The sequence below is a fragment of the Rhipicephalus sanguineus genome, chromosome 4, assembly GCF_013339695.2.
Source record: "Rhipicephalus sanguineus isolate Rsan-2018 chromosome 4, BIME_Rsan_1.4, whole genome shotgun sequence".
NCBI lineage: Eukaryota > Metazoa > Arthropoda > Arachnida > Ixodida > Ixodidae > Rhipicephalus > Rhipicephalus sanguineus.
Window position 1 is genome coordinate 31,268,304 of NC_051179.1, and position 23,821 is coordinate 31,292,124.

Here is a 23,821-nt window from a genome sequence, read left to right on the forward strand (position 1 = left end):
GTCCATATTTTGGTTAGTCTGGAGATCAGTATCGGTATCTTTCTCGAATCCTGATGTGAAATCCCTGTCAGCAATCGACCCATATACGGGATATTAGAAAGGCCTTCTTTGAAATGGCAACGTTAGCTGATATTTTGTTGCAGGCCCGTAGCCAGGGGGGAATGGCGTAGCTAGTCCCCCAACCCGCCCCCCCCCCCCCCTTCCTTCGAAATATTGGTGAAGTACGTGTTTTTACCAAAAATAAATACCGACAATAGGTGTTTTTCTCAAATAGTCAAGGTTTTCAGCAAGTCACGACACACACACACACACACACACACACACACACACACGCACGCACACGCACACGCACACACACACACACGCACGCACGCGCACACACACACACACACACACACACACACACACACACACACACACACACAACGGCGTTCTCGAGCTCGAACGCAACGAACCACTAAACCAGCTTTCTGGATAAGTTATCAGCTCCACACAGTACCACTCGTTTGCTTTTTTATGATTTTTATTGCACGTCGTATATTTAAACAACCGGCGGCAAAAACGGCAAGTCCATAAAAACAAACATAAGGAATAACTCAACGACCTAACCTACAATACGACTGATAAAACAAGAGTTACATGTGAATTATGACAACAGCGATGTCTTCTCGCAAACACTTGCAGTGCGTCAGAATAATATGGACGGTTCGTCTTAAACCCTCAGCGTATGTCTCGCGCCGGAGGCCCACCAAAAGTCACACTCGGACAGCCCAGCATGGCTGAGTCGTTCTAACCATCGGCATCATACAGCAGAGGTATATGCGCAGGCTCGTGCGCAGGAAAAGTCCTAGGCGGTTCGCAGGATCAGGTGAACGCCGGACTCGGTGAACACGGGCTCGGACAGCTCGCCCACGTTCAACGCGAAGGCAGCCTCCTCGAAGCCCTTCTGCGTAGCACCGCGGCCGAACAAACCCAGGTCACCCTTCCTCTTGGCCGAGTTGCAGTCGCTGTACGTGATGGCCAGCTCTTCGAACGTCTTCTCGCCGGACACGATCTGGTCGCGGTAGCGCTCGATGTGCGCGAGCGCCTCGTCTCGCGTCCGGCTGATGCGTTCCTCGCGCCAAGAGAAAGGCCGGTGCGACTCCCGGTGCTTGACGAGTATGTGCGAACACCGCACTTGGGCGCTCCCGATCAGTCCCAGATAACCGGCTTGTGCGGGCTCGTTCGGAGTATCCCACTGGCTCTCCATAGTGAGGGCATTCAGATAATAAACTTCGCCCGTCGATCGACTCAGCCGTTCTTCCCAGCCCGTCGGAAGTGCGTGCGAACTGCCCACACCCGCCATTTTGCTAATGTATCTTCTCAACAGCACTAGTTATGCAACTCCTTATTAAAGACACAGCCTTTCCTTAGAGGGGACTCTGGCGCTGCGATCGTTCAGCTACTATGGGAATGATGGGTAGTACACAAATTTGCCTAGTCTTCGTGCTTGCGGCTTCAAACGTACTTGTGGCTTTGTTTATTGCTATGTTTTGATTTTCTTTCGGATAAAAGAATGGATCGTTGTGAACTTCGTGACCAGATTTGAACCGCTGAGCCTAAAGAAGTTAAAGTGGCGAAGTGAAACTGCTGACTTTTGCTGAAATTCGTTTTGCAACAAAGCGGATGCAGCCAACGCGGAGCTAAACGGAGCCGAAAGTACGAAATTTAGACAAATTTGTGTACTACCCATCATTCCCATGCTGGCTGAAGCGTCATGCGTTGCAGCTCCCATAGACACTAGCGCCAGAGTTCCCTCTAGTAAGTATTGTAGGAAACTCTATGCTTTCAAGCATAGAGCTCTATGCTTTCAAGCATAGAGTTTCTTACCAAAATACTGTAGGAAACTCTATGCTTTCAAGTACTACAAAACTACAAAAGACTAGCGCCATAACTGAGCCGTAAGTTTTCGACTTAGCATTCATTGCGCCACCTTTCGGGCAAGATTAAATTTGTCATTATGTGTTTTCGCCAATGATTATATTTAGATTGCAGTTTGCGTGCTCGGAGATTGTAGGCCATGATTATTATGTACTTATTAGACTGAATTTATAGGTAGACGAGATAGCGGCATAGCGGATACAAAATCACTTTATGAGACGCAGGCCCGCTCGATCAACTGAGCGCCGTGATAGTCGCATGCGACGCGAGCGCCAGCCACCGACCAAGCGGAGGTCATGCCACTCTAATGTCTGGAGTTGTGCCATTGCGCCTGATTGCATTACATACCCTGTCAGAGTTTATTGCGTGCATGCCTCCATGATTGCGCGCACATTGGCGCGCTTTGTTGTGCGCCTTAGATTAGAGCGGCCCGAAATACTCGATGAGCTTTGTAGAGCCGCGTTATGGACGCTGCCACCATGGAGAAACCAGATATTTCCATGCCAGTTCACCTCGACAGCAAAAGAAATTGTCGGTGCCTGGTGGTGCCAGGATTCGATGCGAGTGCCCTCCGAGGAAAACACAAAATAATTTTATACAATGCATGATAAACACAACGTAGTTGCGCGGAGCGACTAGACACAGCCATTAACTGTCACGTGCCCACGTTTTCCCATGTATGTGAATGCGCTTTGCTACTTTTTTTTTGTGCGTGACTGCACTTAATTATTTACACATGAGGCTTCCTCCGAAGCTACCTTTCTGTACGTTCTGTGTTAACAAAATAATAATTGAAAAGAAAAGATACGGGCACGGGTGCAATGTAATGACTACCTTCTGGGAAATTACACATACAAAATACTACGGACGTCTTGAATAAATTGCCACCAAGAAAACGGCAAGGATGAAATGACGACACGAACCAAAGCGCGAAAAGGTCAGGCCAGAGCCTCGAAAAGAAGGTTCAAAGACTGTTGTACGACCCGGAACTGTGCATTATGCATGCGTGAAGTCCGTTTCATTTCATTTGCATGTTTCCTATAGGCCTCACAGAAGTAATCGAACCCGAAAGAAAAGAGACCTGCTTAGAGCCCTCTTTCCTATAATTCAAAATATGCATGCCAGTGAGCAAGATGAAATCTGATCAACGTAAATCAAGAATTCAGCAACAATCGGCAGACATAAAACAGAAGACTAAATGACCTGCTAATTCTCTTCGGAGGAAAATACATTGATTTCGTATTCGTCGACTCAATAACACCTTTGCATATTCTATTCGCAATGCCCACGAACTATAGGTGGCCCCAGGACATTCACAAGCGAAGGACTGTGAATGGAAGGTCTCACGAGTAGCGCTAGAACGTGCCCTAGCGCGAATAGCATCACAGACAGCACAGGGACTGGATGGTATACCCGCGGGTCTGGTGAAGCGCCTGGGAAATATAGCGAGAGAACATCTCGCTGCTATCTTCACGGGTATTATAGAGGGAAACCCCATCCCCGCAGACTGGCTACGAAGCCGCATATGCCTAGTTCCCAAGAAAGGCGCTGACAGCGGTTACCTCAGCAGCTACACGCCCATAACTGTGACCAGTGTGCTATACAGATTATTTGCACAAGTGGTTAAAGCGTGGATGAGTGGCTGGGCCGAAAGCAGCGGGCACCTCACGGAACTCCAAAATGGCTTCCGCCCAAACCGACGCCTGGAGGACAATCTTTTCGTGGTTACCCAATGCATTGAGGTGGCACGTAAACAATCCCGCGGTCTGCTCACATGCTTCCTAGATGTTGCGAAGGCATACGACAGCGTTCCACATGACCTAATGCTGCGGCGCATGACCGAGCTGGGCATGCCACAAGAATGGACACGTCGCCTCTATGCCGATAGCTCGGTGGTAGCACGCTTGGCAGATACGTCCTCTGAGCCAGTAAAGGTCAGCAGAGGACTCAGGCAGGGGTGCCCACTCTCGCCCCTGCTATACATGCTGTATGCATCAGGCTTAGAAAGTGCCCTCATCCAATCAAACACTGGGTTCAAGATGAAATTCCTGTCAGAAGGACAGCCCGAAGTATGGACACTACCGGGGCTGGTGTTTGCAGATGATATTGTTCTCCTTGCGGAAGACCGACATCAGCTCCAGCAGTTGGTGACAATATCAGCTCACCATTTGGCAGGCTTAGGCCTTCGGTTCAACCCTCAGAAGTCTTCTGTTGTCCAATTTGCCGGAGAAGTGGATACAAACCTCCCGTTGGAACTTCCGAATGGAGACAAACTGCCATTCTCAACAGAATACCGGTATCTGGGTGTGACCATCGACATGGGGGAAGGCCAGTTCTTGAGGCACGAGGATCGGTTGCGACAGACCTCCCAGCGCGCGAGCTGCATTCTGCGCCGGAGAAGCCTCTGGGGTTGCAACCGATATGTATTGGTGCGAGAGCTGTGGAAGTCGGTCCATGTCCCATGCCTGACCTTTGCGAATGCCATTATATGCCTGACAAGCAGGACCCGTGAGTGGCTGGAGCGAGGCCAAAGGGAGGTGGGCCGTTTGGCACTAGGCTGCCATGGAAGGGTCGCAGTGGAGGCCATTCAGGGGGACGTAGGCTGGTCAACGTTCGAGGCAAGGGAAGCCACAAGCAAGATCGCCTATGAAGGACGCCTACGCTTCATGAATGATCACCGGTGGGCCCGTCGCATGTTCCGCTACCTGCACTTCGTGGGGCTCAGAACGCAGTGGTTAAATAGAGTCTACTTTCTCCGACGCAAGTACGGAATGTTGGACTGCTCAACACTCGAGAACACGGAGCGCAAGTTTACCGCGGCAGTTCGGAAACGGATACGCGAAGAGGAGAGCGCACAATGGCAAATGTCGCTGCAGCAAAAGAGTACACTCCAGCTGTACCGAACATACAAAGAGGTCATTGCCCCGGAATCTTTGTACGATAACAGTGGTGGAAGTGGGCTACTGTTCGAGGCGCGCGCGGGAGCGCTTCGCACGCTGGCATATCGCAGCCGCTTTGACCCGAACATCGATTCAACTTTATGTAGAGCGTGTGGAGCAGAACAAGAGACAGTGGAGCACTTGGTACTGCAATGCCAAAAACTCTCACCCCGCCCGCCGGAGGCCACTACTCTCCCTCAGGCACTGGCCCTGGCGGACAGGAATGCAAAAGCCGTTGCCACCACAAAGACAAGGCTCCAACAGTGGTGGAAGTGGTGCCAGAAGTGAACTCTTTCGTGCCTTCGTTCTTTTTTTTCTTTCTTTTTGTCGTTCTTTTTCTTTCCTTTTTTTTTCTTCATACCCAGGCTAGAACACACCATATGTGTCCACCCGCTACAAAGGGCAAAGCCACAAATCATCATCATCATCATCATCATCATCATCATCATATGGCGCCAGGAGGAGGGTCAACCCGTTTGTTAGCATAGGAACAGATAGGACGTGCGGACGTACGGACCGTGCCACTTTCACCGGATGAAGTCATGAGCTGCGCTGAAATGGATATGAGACAAATACTTTCCCAAACCATGGAAAGTGCTAAGTACTCGCCACCTAATTATTTGCTGCGAAGTGAAAGGTTATATTTCAGCTCCGTTACCGTGCATAACGATGCTTTGCGAAATCCTGTGCGTGCTACATAAACCTGTATGAACTAGAATTGACGTATGAGCTGAACGGCACTCCGAGGTAGTACGCACCGAGCCTGCCTGACGGATTTGCAGCAGTAGTAGGCCGCCAGCGAGTAGCGCCATCGCTGCTGCGCGTGATGATGGCTTGCAAACATAAAAGTGTTCTGTGATAATACCCCATCGTCATTACTTGCGCAGTCGAAAACGCGGAGTTACGTCTTCAACGGAACACAAGCATTTAACATGCCACTCAGTAGCGCTTGTGTCACAGCCATGCTGAAATTCTAGGCGTGTGTACTTCCCTCGCATGTTGCAGGTTCGATCAGCACGATCGAAACATGAATATCGAAAAGAATAAACACGTATGCTTTTCGCAACGTCGAAGAAGTTCGCCGAGAGGCGTGGATTGTGGCCGTGACTGCACGTTCCATCGCTCTAACCATTTCGCTTCGTTGGTCGAGCTCGAGCGTGTTGGCGGCATGCGGCGCTCCATAATAGCCACAATAATTGCGATACATGCAATGCACAAGAGGAACTATGCTTTTATTTTGACCTCGCTCAAGGATATTATGCATTAAATACAATCAAAGTGACTTACGAGCGTGAAAGAACATTAACGCACGAGGGGACGTGAAGTGCAACTCGCTCCTCGTGAGTTAGCAGCTGGTGGTTCATCGTCGCTATCACTCTCGGTGCTTTCACAGTCTTCTACGTCCAGTGAAAAATCCTCGTCGTCAAGATGGTTTCTTTCAACATCACTGCTGAAAGCAATCCGAAGAAATTCCTCCGCCGAACGACTGCGACCACTCCGCGTCACCACGTTTACAATTAGAGAGACGTCTGGGCGCGAATAACATTATGCTCTCGAATCGGTCAACGAGCAAATCGCTTGCAGTGTGCTGCCACTTATCAACAAACGTACAAAAACAAACGGCGCAGCGCTGGCTATGAAACCAACACCCTGGCGAAGGACGGTGTTGAAAGCGTTCGCTCCACGAAAGGCGTGGAGCAGACGCGTCCTCGAATGATTGAAACGTCGCTCGCACGATTAGTAACAACGCTTTGCTTGCAAAGGATAGAGGCCCTATTTTAATGTATCGAGAACTTGAGATCGCTGAGTTTTACAAGAGCACATCGCGAGCCCGCGCGACCTCCCGCGTACAGTGTTATGGGACTCATGCACTACAAGAAACACTGACCAATTATATATGCAAGTAAAACAGGGTGAGCTTCAACTGAATATGTCAGACGATAACATTTAACTTACCTACGTGGCTACAGAAAGCCTCGCGAAGCTGATAGTATGTGTACACTGTGGGCTAGCATTGGAAGCGCGAGTTACCACGTATTTTCACGAAAACTTCGCGTCTCGCAAGAACGAATCAGATTTCTCGTGTCACGGAGGGCCCGGTTTGTTCACTGATGCAGGGAACATGCAAAGTCGTAGTGTTCCTTTCTTGCCAACGCGTTAACACTGAGGCTAGCACAGCCGAACAAGGGAGCGACTGCATAGTGCCGCCATTTTGTCATCTACTAACCCTCCTCGAGAGGACGCTCCTGAATTCCGCTCGGTGGCGCGGCAGTCTATGGGCATTGCGAATACCGGCGACCATCGTTCTTATCTCTCTCTTCCTCCGTAATTGAACGAAGACGTACACGTGCTGTCGACACGCGGAACGGCATAACCTTAAATTCAGCTCATTCCCTAAGTCAGGGTCCTCAATGCGCGCTATCACTCAGACCGAAAATAAGGAAGGCCATCGCGCAAAGAAAAGTACTAAATATACAGAACAAAGGCTTCTTCAACTCCGCAACCAATCTGCCCGCATAAAGTACTAGGAAATTTACAGATTCTTTTGATCGAGCTTCTTTTTCGATAACCTCGCAGTGATGAGCATCGCCAGCGCCACGCGAAGACGTTGCTATCACGGTGATAGATTTATAAGCGCCGCATTGAGAAGAACCAGTCGTGCGTTCTCGGAGTCTTTCGAGAGATTGGTAGGATCCGAATTTGCCAAAGAAACGCACTAGCTCCGACAAATGCCGTAGGCGCAAATGTTGAATATATTTCATAGAGCCTGCGGCAGGCCCATAGCCAGGAATTCTTTTCGGCGGGGGGGGGGGGGGGGGGGGGGGGGGGGGGAGCACTTGCTGAAAACCTTGACTATTTGAGAAAAACACCTATTTTCATTATTTATTTTTGGGGGCGAGCCCCTGGCTCCCCCTCCCCCCCTCCCCCCCTGCCTACGGGCCTGGCCTGCGGTCCTTCAACGTTCACCTAAAGCACCTCCGCTTCTATCGGATTTCAGCCGCCAGAACAATGCAGACTGCCATGAAAACAGCGCCCCTTCTTCCGGCACTTTTTTTTTTATTCTTCCATTAAGATACGATTCGTGATGCCCTTTTCGTTTCCGTGTCAGCCAACCGATAATTTTGAATGCGAACCAAGTGGTGCACTTCGTACGGTTGTCCAGGAAGTGTTATCTTTAGCAAGCCCATACATGAAACTCCGTGTAACCCTCGTATAAGGGTTATCTTGTAGATTAGTTAAGTGGTTGCGTTCAATAAAGAAAGATAGAGTAAAAATAATGAGAGACTGGATGGACGAAAAGAGGATATGTAAAGCGCCTTACAAGATGTCGAGAGGTTTTAGGACGATATAGTTTATACACTAAACTATACGGAGGGAACACTGATACATAGAGATGGAACTTTTTTTTTAAATCATGCGCCACCGCACGTGCGCCAACTAAAACGCAAATGCAACTCTAACGCCGAACTTGGCATGTTCTTTGCAGCAGCAAGACGTTGCAAGAAAAATCGACTCATCTATGGGTACTGTATGGGTAAAACCAAACCAAGATAAAAACATTTATCTTCTTCTCCCCCCCACCCCCTTTTTTTCCACATAACGAACTGAAGCTAAACCGTTAGCTATCACTGGTTTTTATTTTATTTTTAATATCGCGCATATTGTTTGGTGGCCTTTAATTTCTATACCGCACGCAGCGGTCCCTCAAATTTTCTTGAAAAATAAAATTTCATTAAATAATGTTGTATCTCTCTCTTGAAAGGGGAGTAGAAGCAAGTCCCCGAGGCTGTGTAAAAAAAAAACCCTCTGCCTTAGAACTGCTTTTCCGAAAATGCTTATTCGCATACTTTTCGGAAAGAAGCAAAAGATCAACATCTAGCCAAGCGAAGCCGGCTTACATGCCACAAGTATCCTCATAGGCATAGCTCTTCCCTATATACTTTCTCTTTCGTGCTTCTTCTCCTTGCTCATAAAGCTTTTGGGAATGTGGTTACATAGAGCCTTCTTCGCGGTCTCGAGAGAAATCAAACTGGATGGTTGCCCGCGAAAATTCCAAAACTGGCAAAGCGACAAAGGGAAAGAGGGAGGCAGAAGGGCTACTTGAGCAGACAGACCAAAAATTTGGCGCCGAATGTTACGGACTGTGCACGATTCCTTGTTGCGTGTCGGTCTAAATCTCGAAAAATGTGCAGTGAATGGAAGTCTCTATCGCAGGTGCCCACTCCAATAAGAAAGTTAGTGCAGTTTCCACGCACTTCACTTTGGGAGAGAGAGAAATGAAGGTGAAAGGTCGGGAGGTTAACCAAGCCTCGGCTCAGTTGGATACCCTACAAGTAGGGAGGGGAAAGGGGGAATAATAGATAAGATGGAGAAGAAAAAACAAGATTAAGGAGAAGAAGAAATGAACAGATGGTATGAACACGCAGAACATGCGTCGCGCTGGTAGTTCACATGCGCTAGTGAAGTCCGGTCGTCTTCAAGTAGTAAAATAGGGCTTTCGTGGCCTTGTGAATGCATGAAACCATGGGTCATGGTCTCGGCATCTTGTTTTCTGATAGCGTTCTTGCATCAAGACGATAAAGATTGGTTTTCAGAACGCGTCGTTGAGTCTGGCAGGATGCGCAGTGGCAGACATTGTGCTCAACCGCACTTTGGGCACGTGAGGTTCGCTTGGCTTTTTATTAATTTTTTATATGACACCGACGCCATATTCTGTAAGGGCATGCTCAAACCAGGCCCGGATTTGCATACCCGTCCGCTCTTACAACGATGTACGCCTACTTTCAGCTCGCACAACATATACAGACATTTGTCTACGGCTCTTTTCTATCATCGCGAAGACTTATGGTCTGAACCTCCGGAACGAGGTTTTAAATTTAGCAGGAACGCAAGATACACCGTCCCATACAGGAATCCCTAGTTGTCATCACGCTTGCTTCGTTATTTATTATAGTTCAAAAAAATGATGCTCAATAATTGATGTTCGAGCAAAATGTGCAAGAAAACGTGAATACGTGGTTGAACTTCGCGAACGCTTGTTTGTTTTGTGTTTACTGTGCACGTTTACATACCCATTCCTTATTGTTGAACTATTCTTTATTACTTTTTTGCCCTTAAGAATGTCGATAACGGCCACACCAATCATACGATCCTTACTCACTGCACATACGGTGACGCATGGCTACGTCGTTGCACTGCAGGGATTTACGGTGGCGTAGTAAAAAAAAAAAAAACGATTCTGAAGGGGGGAACAAAGAACAATGTATCTCGCACGGCTTTATGTCGTTGCGAACAGCTCGAGATCCAATTTATTTTCTTGCAGAAGGAACTGCATGCGCTTCCTCGAATAAAAAAAAACGAAGATCCCATCGCCACTCTTCAAATCTTAAGAACAAAATACAAAGTCATCGTTTCATTCGCTCTTGTGTGGCACAGTCACGAATGTATTATCTTCAATGATGCTCTAGTTTGGTTTTTTTTTACTTGAAGAAAGTTGGCGATATAAGCGTAATGTCGAGTCCTTCTTCACAATTCCCGCTATACGCGTATTAACGCAAGCCGTCAGCGTGGCGTGCGTTCTTATCATTGATTGTTTCGAGGTTTTCCCAGCGCGGCATTGGCGTTTCGGCTGGCGGAATTCTGTCGACGAGAACGCGTATAGCACAGTAGCCTGTCACATCGGCTTGTGGTATTGCGAGTTTCTCGTCATAATATCGAAGGAAAAAAAAACACAAGAATAGAACTGGTCCGGAAGCACGTTATGCCGAAGTAATATTATATACCACACTGTTTCTCGCGTGCGAATCAGGGGTAGCTCCAGAATATTTTTACCAGGGGAGGGGGAACCCTCGACATGTGAGTTCCTTCGGGAGGGCAGGAACGGGAACTTATGCACTATGCTTTGACTATATATACGCTTGCTCTCTGAAGGGGAAGGGGGGGGGGGAGGTGACAGGCGAAAACTTCTGGGGTGCGGCTAACCCCTCGTGCACCCCCCACCCTCCCCCGGCGCGAATGGTTAGTTCGCTTCGTTATTGGCCTGTCATATTAACACTACACGAACGAACAAGTGGGTCGCGAAGGGAACCTTCGCGCACTTTTCATTTTCTCGCTCGCCAACTTCTGGACAAAAAGAAACGTTTGATAGTTGACGTCGGCCTGGTTTTCTCATAACCAACTGGATTGCCCAAGCGCCATTCCGCGCCGACATAGTTATCAAGTTTCAGTCGACGGTATGAAAGGGGCACCGGCGTGTGCTTATGCTATAGGCGTGTTCAATATTCCTCCTCCTGGGTGGAGACAGCATACGCTGTGTAAGTCGGGGAGGGCTGGGGCGCTCGCTCAATTGCGCGGATTATAACCAAAGTTCTCTACTGTAACATTACTGCGCAAACACGAGCGCCGTCGCGAAATGAGGAACCGGTTCGAACGAATTTAACACGGTGCCTGTCAAGAAAAAATTCGCGACGTCGTATGCCGAGCGAGCGAGGCAAAAACCATTCAACGAGCTGCAGTGAAGAGTACGTCGTCATTGAAGTTTAGCGTGCAAAAGTTTCGTCATCCGCCCGTAACAGACACGCAAACGAACGAATAAATAAATAAATAAATAAATAAATAAATAAATAAATAAATAAATAAATAAATAAATAAATAAATGCATTTGCGCAGCGGTATTCAGAACTTTGACTCAAGAAATATGCGCACTGATTGGGGAATAAGCCCATGGTAGGCAAGTATGGGCAGTCAACTTTGCGATCGCTCAAGTAAATAAATAAATAAATAAATAAATAAATAAATAAATAAATAAATAAATAAATAAACAAAAGCCTTCAGAACCGACAAACAAAAGAATTGTGTTTTCGATTCCCTCTATTCTTTCGTGGTGTTGCCATGATTGAATCTTTGAAATAAGTACTTGGCAGGCGAAAGGTGTGTTAAAACATTGGGTGTGCAGCAAATTTGCTTTTACGGAAACATTTGCTCGTAAGAATTAGAATAGTCCATTTTTATCGAAGCTGAAAAACGCATTTGTCGGCAATGTGCGCGAAAACAACAGCGACAACAACAAAAAAATTAGGCAGCTTCGCACTTTATAGTGGTTCCAAGCTTGAAGGAAGAGCGTAGTACACTTTAAGCGGAGCTGGGCGACCTTCTTTGTTTCGGTTTCTTTCTTCCTCTCTTTCTTTTGCTCTCTTCTCTCTGTTTTTTTCTGTCTTTTTTGTCTCTGATTAATCCTATTTCTTTCTTTATTTATTTCTATCTCTCTCTATCTATTTCTTTCTCTTTATTTCCTATCTTTCTCTCTGTCTCTATGTATTTCTTTCTCTAATTATCTCTTTCTCATTATCTATATGCTATGCTTTACTTCCCCCCCCCCCCTTCTTTCCCTCCTCGTCACCCCCCTTTCCTTCCCACCGCCTTGCTGTACTGTATATAAAATGCACAGTCCTGCACAGACCTGCACAGTCAAGTGGTTAAGACGCTCGACTTCGGATCGTGGGTACACGGATTCGAAAACCACCTCGCAAAGAAATTTCTTTTCGCCAAGAATTTATCTCTTCCTATCTCTTCCTTTTTCTCTTTCTTCCTCTCATTTTTCTGTACACGTTCTCTCATCCATCATAATTATTACAGGCCACGCCAGAGGCACTGGCGCACGTGTTCTAGGAGCGAAGCAGAAGAGGACGAAGAGGTCGAAGAAAGCGCGTGCCGGTTCATGGTGATGATCATATCTGTTCACGCGTCACGGACCAATGCACGGCTTAAACAGCTCGGCTAATAAAAAGCGGTAATGAAGTTCAATAGAATAGAGATTGCACTGAAATCACTGCCGAGTCTGTATATTTATTTTGTGTGGTGTCTTTTCGGTTTATCTCAATGGACTCACACATCGACTCACACTAGAATGTACAAACTATGCCATATTTCCCCCGAGCAAGTTTGCGCACACGCGATCTTTACTCAAGGAACAAAACAAACAAGAATGACCCAAGAAGGATTTGTGGACTCCTTCCGGAACCTCGAGGAATGGGAATTAATTAGGCACGAAAAAGGTCATGGCGTGGTGAGCCCACCTGCGCTTAAGTAAACGCTTCGGGCAAATGCAAACATCGGCGATAAGTTATTCAAGCCCTGGCCAGGACCGAATCTCCGATTCGCGGATTGCAGTTTGTCTTTTTGCCTGCATTGAGTCGAGAAGCCAGGACAGCAACGACGCACTGAGCGGATGAGAGGCATACCGCGTAAAGACCGTTCCATGCATACAGGCTCAGCCTCGCTTTTTGAGTAACTCGCTATAGATTTCCCTTTGCACAGTCGGAATCACACTTGTCTAGAGCGCCGATTCGGCCGTTTCAGCTGCCGTTTTTTTTTTTTTTGTGAAAAATAAGCACAGATCGACGCCATAATGATTCCAGACATAGTCATACGGCATGCTAGTTACTTGTGCTATAATTCAAGTATGAACAGAAGCTTGTAGCCAACTTGAGTTAGCAGCTGCGAACGACATCAGCGTGCACAGCGACGCGCTCGACCGCTCTAGACAAGTAGGATTCCGACTGCATAGAAGCCCAGAAGGATTCCCGACTGCAATCGTGATCACAAAGACACCGCTGTATTTACCGTACAACAAGAAGAAACGGGTAAAAGTGCCAATAATTTTTTACTGTTTTTAAAGTGCATTTTTTTAAAGGTGCATTTCTGCTTAAAGGGGCCATGACACGGTCACCCAACAATCTGCGGTATTCAGCGAAAAACAGAAGTAGAGGGCCTATTCTAACTACACACATGTGAAAAATGGACTCCAAAAAGAATATTGCAGTGCAAAATGAACACTAGAAGTCTCCGGCTAGGGTGGCTTACTCCGGCTGTAAACTCCTCTACACTATACCTCCGCCCACCGCAGGCGACCGCCATTTTGCCATGGCGTGTGTGACGTCACGTGCGGTATGGAGCTAAGCCGCCGTCTTCTACCAGAGTTTGAGCCACTGCACATCGTTCAGTTTTGATGTCAAGCTGAAGACAGCTGAAATAGCGCGACTGAACGCGCAACTGAACCATGGAACAAAATCGGTCGCCGGAATGCAGGCGTTCGCACAGCAAGCATTTGTTTCAACAAGGCTCGCGAGCGCGCCCGTGTTGCCCGACTCTCAGGCCACTCGCGTGTTTGTAAAAATATTCAATGTTAAATTAAGTGCTTGTGAATTAATCCTTGTGAATGCACAAGGATTAAGCCACACTACACAGATTACGATCGAAAATGGGGTGTCATGCCCTCTTTAACGATGAAGAAAGATTGTAATAGCAAGTGGTGCCGAAACACGGGCCGTTACATGTTTTCTGACCCGCCGCGGCGGAATGTGAATGTGTCGTTTGTTTGCTTGTTGTAACTTGTGAGCCTTAAGTGAATATTCAAGTGCTGTTGATAACAGAATGGCGGGCTCTAATCCTCGTCTGACACAGCTGGAGCTCCAGAATATGCGTAAATAAGGCTGTAAAGAAAGAAAGAAAGAAAGAAAGAAAGAAAGAAAGAAAGAAAGAAAGAAAGAAAGAAAGAAAGAAAGAAAGAAAGAAAGAAAGAAAGAAAGAAAGAAAGAAAGAAAGAAAGAAAGAAAGAAAGAAAGAAAGAAAGAAACCAGCTTTACTGTCTATACAGAACTGCCGGGCCAAATTTCCATCATCGGGTTACTCTAACTTGTAATCGCTCGCGGGTCATTTCGAGGGCGAGACAGTTCTAGCCAGCTTGCGTGTCAATAGCTTTACTAGGCTTTGACCAATCGGGCTTTGCGCCATTAAGAACCGGTGAAAAAAAAGCGTCGAAGCTGGTGGACGAACTTACCACAGAAAAAAAAAAGAAAGAAAACTGAGAGAAAATGCAGAAAGGCAAAATTATGTATATCTCGACCGGCGTCGTACTAATGGTCTATTCTAAAGCAAGCAGGCAAATAAATAAATAAATAAATAAATAAATAAATAAATAAATAAATAAATAAATAAATAAATAAATAAATAAATAAATAAATAAATAAATATTGTACTGACGAAGAAAGAACCCCTCTGTGCACACAGAATCTCTACATACTTGCATACCAGAAGGGGAAAAAAAAGAGGGAACGAAAAGGCTAGAAGAAGATTGAGGGAATTAATGCCTCTAGCGGAAGAGACATTATGTCTCGGGGTGCAATAGAAACGCTAAATATAACGAACGACCTTTTCATCCAGAGGCGTGTTCTGAAGACGAATCACTTCCTTATTATTTTTTTTTTTTTCTGAGCTGCGGTGAATAGGATTTTCACGACGCTGGCTGACAACGGTCAGGCTTAAAGAGGCGTCAAAAAAATTTTTTTTAAAGAATTGAAAACAGAGAAGCTCTAACGTTCATATTCCTTCCATCCTTTTTCTTCGTCAACCAATATCGTCACGAGCCGTGTCTGCCGAAGCCTTTTCATTCGCGGGTAATGCGGCGCCACGGTGCTTCCCTGATGTGATCGCCTCGGATATTCGACGGATGATAAGTCCCGCCCCAAAAAACCGTCTTGTCCGCCCGCTTTACCTCCTCACGGCCCCCTGTTGGGAGCTCACACAATTTTCACCTCATTCCGGCGCCTTTCACGACTCCTTCTTCTTTTTTTTTCCCCCATCCATTTTGGAAATCCGCTTTGAATTCTCCGTAATAATCTACATGGGTTTGCGGATAAAGAAACGCGAAGAGAAATTCAGCGCAGAAAAAAAAAGAAAAAAGAAAAACCGTGCCCTCTCTTGCCGTACTTACGTCAGCAGGCGCAGTATATTAACTGATATTAATTTTTTTCCTTTAACGCCTCCTTCGGTGCTGCTCTTTTATGTGGAAAGAGTAGAGAGAGAGAGAGAGAAAAAAATAAGAAAAGTTAGGAAATTGCTTAATACAGCGCAGCCGCAGCGTTCTGGGCTTTTTATATGCTCCGAAATGAAGCCTTGCTTGAACGTTGTGGTCCGCTGTCCATGGCTCCTGCCCACGTACTAAATACTGCTATATTTGAGTAAGGAAAGGAACGACGCTTTAGAGCGAAATATAAACATACGACACACGTGCAAAAGGATGTAAGACTTAGCGAATTGGTTAAAGTTCATATTTAAAGAAGCGCAAAACACGGAAGCACAGCACAAAGAAGACAAGGCGCTGTTCTGTGCCTTCCGCGTCTTGTCCTGTAGTCTTTTTCTTGTGCTTCCCCTTTTCGTGCTCCCTTAAATATGAACGACATGCATGAACGCACGGTGCATTTCGACCCTTTTACGCGTAATACATATGACCCACAGCACATGCTCGCGTGTGTATAGCCAGATCATTATACCCTGTAGACGCAGGACCAAACATAACGTATAGGTCTGAGTCTTCAACGGCGCTGCTTTCACGCGCGTTATCGTACGGTAAACCAGTCGAAAACTGGCAAAATGGAGATGCAAAGCAGAGGACAACCCATGAGAGATATCCATAAAGAGCAGTCCGGCTAGGTTTTGTTCCGGTCCAAGGCCGGGCCATAATTTTACCGGGGCCTGTGACGCGGTCTGGTGGCTCAGAAAACGAAATCTTATGAGAACTAACAGACAGTAATGCAATAGGTCACACGCTTGCGAGACCCCACCGGGTAAGGCGATGCGCAAAGCGCCGACGACGCCATCTGCCGCCACGACTCGGAAGCGCTGATGGGTCCCGTCGAGCAGTGTTCCCGCAAGCGTCTACGCGAGTGCACGAATAGATGTGTTTTCATCGTGATTTAACGACTCTGTCGGGCCTCAGCGATGTCGAAAAATAATTGCTGCGTTGTCGGCTGCTCTAACACACAGAAAAAATCGCCAGGAACGCACTACTACAGGTTTCCGGTGCTATTTCATGAGCGAGAGCGACGGCGGCGGTGGATTGTGGCTGTACGACGTAGAAGGTAAGCAATCGCGCTTTGTTTACGGCAGTGTTAGAACGATTACCGTGTTTTTATTTCTCCATTTATGTCGTTACGTATTCAGCGAACGCTACTACGTTTACACTTGGTCGCCTCGCCTGCACTGTAGACACTACAATTAATGCACATGAGGTTGTTATTACTGATAAGACGCGATGCCTAGGCTCTCTTGAAAAACGAATGGCGCGAAGCGCAATGCCAGAGAATGTGGGGCAGGTGACGGCTCCTTTACAAAAGCGCCGTGGAATCACACGTGTGCTGCACGAAGTCGGCTGCATTCTAAATATTTTTCGGGGGTGGGTTCAACCATACTTTATGTATGTTCGTGCGTGCGTTTGTATGTGTGCGTGTATATATACGCAAGCAAAACTAAAAAATTTCGAGGGGGGGGGGGGTTGAACCCCCGACCCCTCCCCCCTGGCTACGCCGCTGATTCTAGCTAATGATGGCACTGGAAGGCGATCACCGGTGCCTTCGTACGGCTCACAAAGGAGGTGGCTGGAGAGGATCCACTGAGAGGATCCCATGGCACGTCGGTAACGTGATAACGCAGACGCTGCTTGGCTGCACAAGCAAGGAGGTTTAAAAAAAATTACAGCATATCCACAGGTGAATGATGAAGAGCTTGGGCGAAGCTCCTGAAGCAATCATGGTTACACCGTGAAATGTTCAGTGGTTTCGCCCAGCAGTAATCAAAGTGATACGCCGCTTTGATTACTGCACGCCATCTAGCGTGCAGGGTGCCGCTGCTTTTTTTTGCTTTTTTTTGCACACATATTGCACACATCTCTATGGGACAGCGCCATCTAGTATATCGTCACCCAACTGCAGTTTGCATGCATCTCTATGGGACAGCGCCATCTATTGAATGATGCGAGAGATGTGACGGCGGGGGCACGCCGCATGGAGCGACGACCGACCAGGTGATGCTATAAGGAGCTTCGCCCCTAAAATTCTGGAGTGGAAGCTCTCGCAACGCCTTGCCAGCAAAAGTGAGCCAGCTCTTGCCCACCAAAGAGCTCGGAAACATGCTCTTTTCTGGCGGTGCCTACTTAGAGATCAAATGGCTTTGATCTGTTAGTATAAGTACTACGTTAATTATAAAATAAAATATCGTTGTTGCCGACAAAAGTAAACCGTCGAGTGGAGTATATGGCGATTGATCTCCAATAAAATTTTCCATGACTTCGAGGCTTACTAATGAAAACTAGTAACACAAAGACACACTCGGAGCAGTATCTGAGCCGTAAAAGTAACCGTATTAAACTCGTCTGGCATGCGAGGAAAACGCTCGCTTTCCTTCGCCAAACGCCGATGATTTATCGTGCCCCTCCGCCATCTTTGGTGGGCACGGCTTCACTATTGCGCAATAATCGCCACTCCAGCTATTTTTTTTTAACCTCCTTGGGCACAAGCGGCGCTTCTGCAGCCCGACCACCCTCGCCCGCTCCCTAAAAAAATATATTTTTGTTCAGCGAAATTACAAGGGGTCGACGGACATGCACCGACGTTCTTATCTGAACACACCCAGCAAATACGTAGCCAAGCTGCTATGACAAGGTACGTGACCACCAGCTCGCAGTGACTCAGTCCCGCGCCACTAGCGTAAGCTGCCGAGATATTTTTTCACAAGTTTATCGTGCTGGTTTCCAAGTTTTACCAACGCTGACCCTTCGCGTGGCCGCACCCGTGAAATCCATGGATGCGCCGGTGCGACAGCGCTCCCTCAAAATCTACTATGTAAACACATGGCACGTAAACGAAGCTACTGTGTCGAGAAAAAACGTTGGTTCATGCGTCAACGCATGCAGGCATTAGTGATCGGGACGTTATAAAGAACGCGGTGTACTTACGATGAGCTCCACTTCGTAGGGAAGCTTGTCTGTGGCAAACACTTGGCGCGTATGGTGACATTGTCGTCCAACACAGCTGTGACATCGGGCACATATCCACTATTATAAAGTGCGGCTCCTTTGCGCACACTATCGCCGCAAAAGTAATTATTTGGGACGCGCACAAGCGGCAAATCGCACGCGCGCACGTCCGTCATGCTTGCAGTGAAAGGAGGCGTCTGCTACGCGACCCGCCAGCGGTTCCAACGGCCGCCGCTACGCGGCTTTCAGTGGCGCCCCTATAGGCGCTGCGCATCGCGTTGGTGGAAAGAAGTTTTTCTTGTGCGTGTGTGTGTGTGTGCATAGGCGTGCGCACGAGGGGGGGGGGGCGTAAAATCTGTCCCATACATTGACCCCTTTCGTAACCTAAGAGGGAGGGGGCGCAAAATCTGCCTCGTACATTGACTTAGTAGGAGGGGGCGCTGCGATAAACCTTCGCCCTCCCCTGGTGAGGAACCCTCCGCACGCCTATGTGTGTGCGTGCGTGTACTCCACAGGAGATACGAAACACCTCCTTTGTGGGCTGTGGCACGGAAGTACAAAGGCTGACGTGACAGCCTCGGCAGTGCGTTTTCAGGGGGTCGCGCCTACTTAGCACAGCCCAAAGGCGATTATGACGGCGCCCAGGAAGCCTTCTATGAAAAGGTCTGTATCAAATTGGGATTTATTGTGGCTGGGACAGTCGGTCGGCTCTTCGCCTATCTAGCTCAATAGAAGCCGTCATTACTAAAGTCCCTAGATTTCATTACAACAACAGCAAAGATGATGATGATAATAATATTATGGTGATGATGATAACTGCATGCGCGATAGCGCGAGGGTAATATGGCACCCCGTTAGTACACTGTAACCCCGTTCCTACCGGCATCCATCCAAGCGACCCGCGTTATGAACGTAGTACCGTGGCGGCTTCAACGCGATAACACGCAAACAAAAAAGAGAGAGAGAGAGAGAAAGTAAACAAATAGGCAAACACTCGTCACCGCGAGTTCTAATAAGTGCGACGCTCGTATGGTCACACCGTGGAAATCGGGAGCAGGAGGCGCAGGGAAACCAGAAACTGACTTCAGCCACCGAAAACCCGGATGTCTTCATACTAATCATGCTGATTACCATTACTGATAACGTGATGATTATCTTTATTATTACCTGCTTTGAAACGTCCGCGGCGATAGTCGTCTGCTGGAATTTTTCCTTCTTTTATTCCAGTAAGGTGGTGTTTATGACTGCACTCCAGCATATAGTTTTTCTTTTTTTCTTTTTTTTTAGTTCTTGATGCAAGCTCTACGCCTACAACGACGCCGCTCCCCGATTTTCCCCCTTGCTTGTCCGTCGGACAATGTGCGCCCTCCGTTGACGAGAAAGTGAAGCGAGGTGAAGGCGCGTGGCATTTGAATTTAACGACCACCGCGCATACGGGACCACCAAACACCACGCACACCACGAACTTTCAATGGTGGGCGAACATTCGAAGTGAAATCCCAGCGTGACATCGGCTCACTCGCGAATGTTCAACGTACCATAACTTTTGTTGAAATGGGTCTAGAACACCCATTCTTGCTTTACTGCATACAGGTCTCGTTCCAGATTATTGTGATACACTGAGTATTTTGGGCAAAAATGATACAAAAACTATCGATTTTTTTTGTTTGCCTATTTGATTCTACGTGTCTTGAAACAACTAAATAAACTATTCGCAAGATACAAGCAAAATATTTTTTTTGAAAATATACCTAAGATTAGCTTCACTGCATTGCACCACGGAAAGTGCCCCAACCTCTAGTCTTCTGTGCAGAACATGTCTTTGAAATCTAATAAGAAGAATAATAAGAAGAAAACTTCAGCAAACAAGCGCTTTTTTCTTGTTTTTCTGAACAGAACTGTCGCCGGCACGCGCGCGCCGCTCGCGCAAAGAGGAGGAAGCCATTTTCTAATTCCGGTTACCAGACTCCAGTCGTTTCTCGACCAAAATGCACGCTTTGAGCTCGTTTTCAATTTTTTTACTGCATCATCTGTTAAAACCAGAGTATCCAGCAAAATGAATCAGACTAGCTTAATTCCGGCGCACAAACGCTCCTTTCAGCGTGGACAAGCCCAGCTCGCCTTTGGTAGGGAAAAAGTTAAGCAAGAGCCTTCTCCCCAAAAGCAAATGGAATATTTGACATTTTAAAAACTGCGAATAGTACCAATAGTACTCCAAGATAACTGCATATCTGAAATCAGTACACAAGCATACATAAACTCGGCAAGTTTAGGTTTCATAAAAATCGAACAGGAATGTCAAAGTAATGGTGCTTCTATGTTCCTGAGACACTCACGTCACGGGGCTGATAGCAGAAACGCTCAGCGAATTGGAAAGCAATTTTAAATACGCAAAAAAGCGCAAAACCAAACCAAAGCCCAACTGAGCAGTACTGACTTTGCGTGATGTATAAGATGGTAAAAACCAGAAATCGTGCAAAGCAATCGTGCAAGAACAGCCATTCCTCTTTGATAAAGTAGAACACACCTGTTTACGTTAAATGCTTGCGTAGTTGCACACAACTCCACCACATAACACCACCTGTCAGGTCCACTCAAGCCTGAGGCTGCCGCGATCGGGTAAAATGCTAGCGCTAAGAAGTTTGCGGCCAAAGAAAAGCTTTTTAATATTGTTATAGGGCTGTTATGAGTTGTTAACTCGTATGAAGTGTGCATAATATTGTTATAGGAAGAGTGCATAAGCTAGCTAAACCCTGTATACGTTGCAGAAAGTGTTTGCGTATGGTAAAGTTCGTGCGTGTGCACTCTTCAACTGGTAGGGTATTACTGCCCTTTCCGTGCAGTAAACCGGCACTGCTAGCTAAAACTCTAATATCGAGACGAAGGGCAATTGATAGCTGCGAGTGTTTAGTGACTGTGGGGAATCATGTGTAGCCCACAACGTAACACTACTTGCCACACATGGCACGCCCAACCAACTAAGTGCTGGTGAAACACATAAGATCATTGCCTTGTGGACAGCAGACACTGTTGTGGCACCTCGGTTCCGTCACTTTCCCATAAATGACGTCACACAATGTTGCCAATAATTGTGGGAAGCCAGGTGGGCGATTTACCCAGTGAACTTTATATAGATCCATTGACCTCGAAAAGTCGCCAGAGTTGGCCTTTAACAAACAGAACGCATCTCTAGCCAAAGCAGCACCACCAGTGATCGTACGCTATGCAGCAATTCATACTGCAAATCTGCAACAGCGCTGAATGTTACCAGCAATCATTACCCTGCGTAGTTAACCAAGTCTAATTTTCACCATGTGTTGTTCACATTTCCTTTAACAACTTACGAAACCAGCAATACGAGTGCCATGAACAACCCTACAGGAATACAGTTGAATCCACATACAGTGGAACCTCGTTAATGCGTACCTGCCGGGAACGCCGCATAACTACGCACTAAACGGTAGTACGCGTTAACCACCAAGTAAAAATTTTCATCTCCATACGCCATCGCCGCCAGCAAAGCAATAAATACAGTGCCACAGCAAATATTGCCTAAAGTGCCCACTGCAAGGCCTTTTTTTTTTCTTTTTGCCAAATTGGAGAAAAGATTCTGGTACTCTCGCACGACCGTCCGATAGTGCCGATAGCGCACGGTGGCGACGCCAAGGAGCATTTCGGAACTATTACAGGGTCCGGTAAGCGCAGTGACCGACGTAGCGACAGAACGGACAGTGTCGGCTTTCCGCGATATATGTGTGTGCGTCTGTACCGCGATCTGCTACTATATGAAAGCTGACACAGTTCCAGTGAAACGCGGTACGGCTGCGTGGAGCCGATCGTCTCCTGGCTAGTTGCGTGCAGCGCGTCGCCTTCTCGGCTCGCGCCGTCACTGCCGGGCCGCCGGGCCGCTTGCTGTACCGCACGCGCGCATTTGTCGTGGGAGTGTTCTTCGTACCCACTTTGCTCCAGACCGTGCACAGATGCGGCGATGAGCACAGATGAGCTTGTTCGGTTAACGCGGCGATGACGAACGTCCTGCAAGCGATGCGCACTCCGCGACGCTCTAGCGGTCCTGGCAGCGGACGGAAGCGCGTTTGGGTGGTCGCCCAATAAAAGCGTGCAGTATGGTTACAACAGCGCTACGCTTGCTGTACCGTACGCGTGCGTTTAGCGTGATAGCGTCTATGCAAAGAGGTTTCTCGTCGCCCACGACCAGCAACGCTCAACTCCACAACAGCGAGCTGCTTTCGTTTCTACAAAGCGGCGCGCGCTTGAACACGGCCCTGCACAACGAGGCGGCAGCGATCGGCGGCCCAGCGCGTTCAGGTTGTCGCCCATCAAAAGCCTGCAGTAGGCTTAAAGCAGTGCTGCGCCGCACGCGTGCCCGAGAAGATATCTGAAGATACTTATTGTGATAAGGTTGTCGGCGATAAGTCATGTTGGCGCGTTCGTCGGTGGCCGCCGCCTCACCTTCGTTCTTTCCCGATGCTTACCCGCAAAGGCATCGCCGCAATCGCGCGGAAGTCGGAATCGGTGATCGACCGATCTACGCACTTCTCGAAAAGACTGAGAACCTTTGGCGGCACATTGTGGCGTTGGGAAGTTCAGCGGCGCAGTAAAATTCTATGACACAAAACGTTATCGCGGTACGCAGGGTACGCACTAACCGATAGGCGTAGGGTGAAGCACTACGGCTTAAGCGGTCAGCGAATGCGTTAGGCTCTATGAGACTCGGTCGGGGATTCGTCGCAACTACGTTTTAACCGTTAGTACGCTTAAAGCGGGTACGTATTAACGAGGTTCGACTGTATAAGGAATTATTGTGTATACCTAACATATGCAAAAATCCTTTTGAAGCATTTTTTTTATATATATAATATTCTATATATCAAATTACCTATAGAGAACCTTTTTGTGGTCCCTTTCAGATTTGATATATCCATGTTCGACTGCAGTATTTGCCTGCCTTCGGAGCATGATAAGACCCACCATATGTGGCTAACAGTAAACCAAGGTACAAATGTAAAAGAGTACTATCGCGCTCAGTATGAGCTAGATCACGCGAGCGCGTGGCCGAGCGCTCCGCAAAGTTGAACAGTGGCCCCGATCATGGCTTATTTTCGAGTTATCGGGAGAGAGTTTGGCTGCTCGT

At 47.5% G+C, this 23,821-nt stretch overlaps 2 protein-coding genes across 2 annotated transcripts; one reads left to right on the plus strand and one right to left on the minus strand.

The window, feature by feature from the left end:
* Positions 1 to 756: 756 nt before the first annotated feature.
* LOC119388728 (peptidyl-prolyl cis-trans isomerase NIMA-interacting 1) lies at positions 757 to 1,384 on the minus strand. The gene has a single exon (XM_037656156.2). The coding sequence runs from the start codon at positions 1,343 to 1,345 to the stop codon at positions 848 to 850; it is 498 nt and encodes a 165-aa protein (XP_037512084.1). The 5' UTR covers positions 1,346 to 1,384; the 3' UTR covers positions 757 to 847.
* A 2,170-nt stretch (positions 1,385 to 3,554) lies between these two features.
* On the plus strand, positions 3,555 to 20,621 carry LOC119391121 (uncharacterized). The gene is made up of 2 exons (XM_037658796.1): positions 3,555 to 4,875; positions 20,566 to 20,621. Exons 1-2 carry the CDS (start codon positions 3,555 to 3,557, stop codon positions 20,619 to 20,621), a joined length of 1,377 nt encoding a protein of 458 aa, XP_037514724.1.
* Positions 20,622 to 23,821: the final 3,200 nt, after the last annotated feature.

Bases quoted from the DNA above. Each gene is read 5' to 3' on its own strand.
- LOC119388728 (XM_037656156.2), bottom strand. From the start codon at position 1,345: ATGGCGGGTGTGGGCAGTTCGCACGCACTTCCGACGGGCTGGGAAGAA.
- LOC119391121 (XM_037658796.1), top strand. From the start codon at position 3,555: ATGAGTGGCTGGGCCGAAAGCAGCGGGCACCTCACGGAACTCCAAAAT. The intron at 4,876-20,565 runs GTGGGCTACTGT...TTTTCTGAACAG, and splicing joins GTACGATAACAGTGGTGGAA to AACTGTCGCCGGCACGCGCG.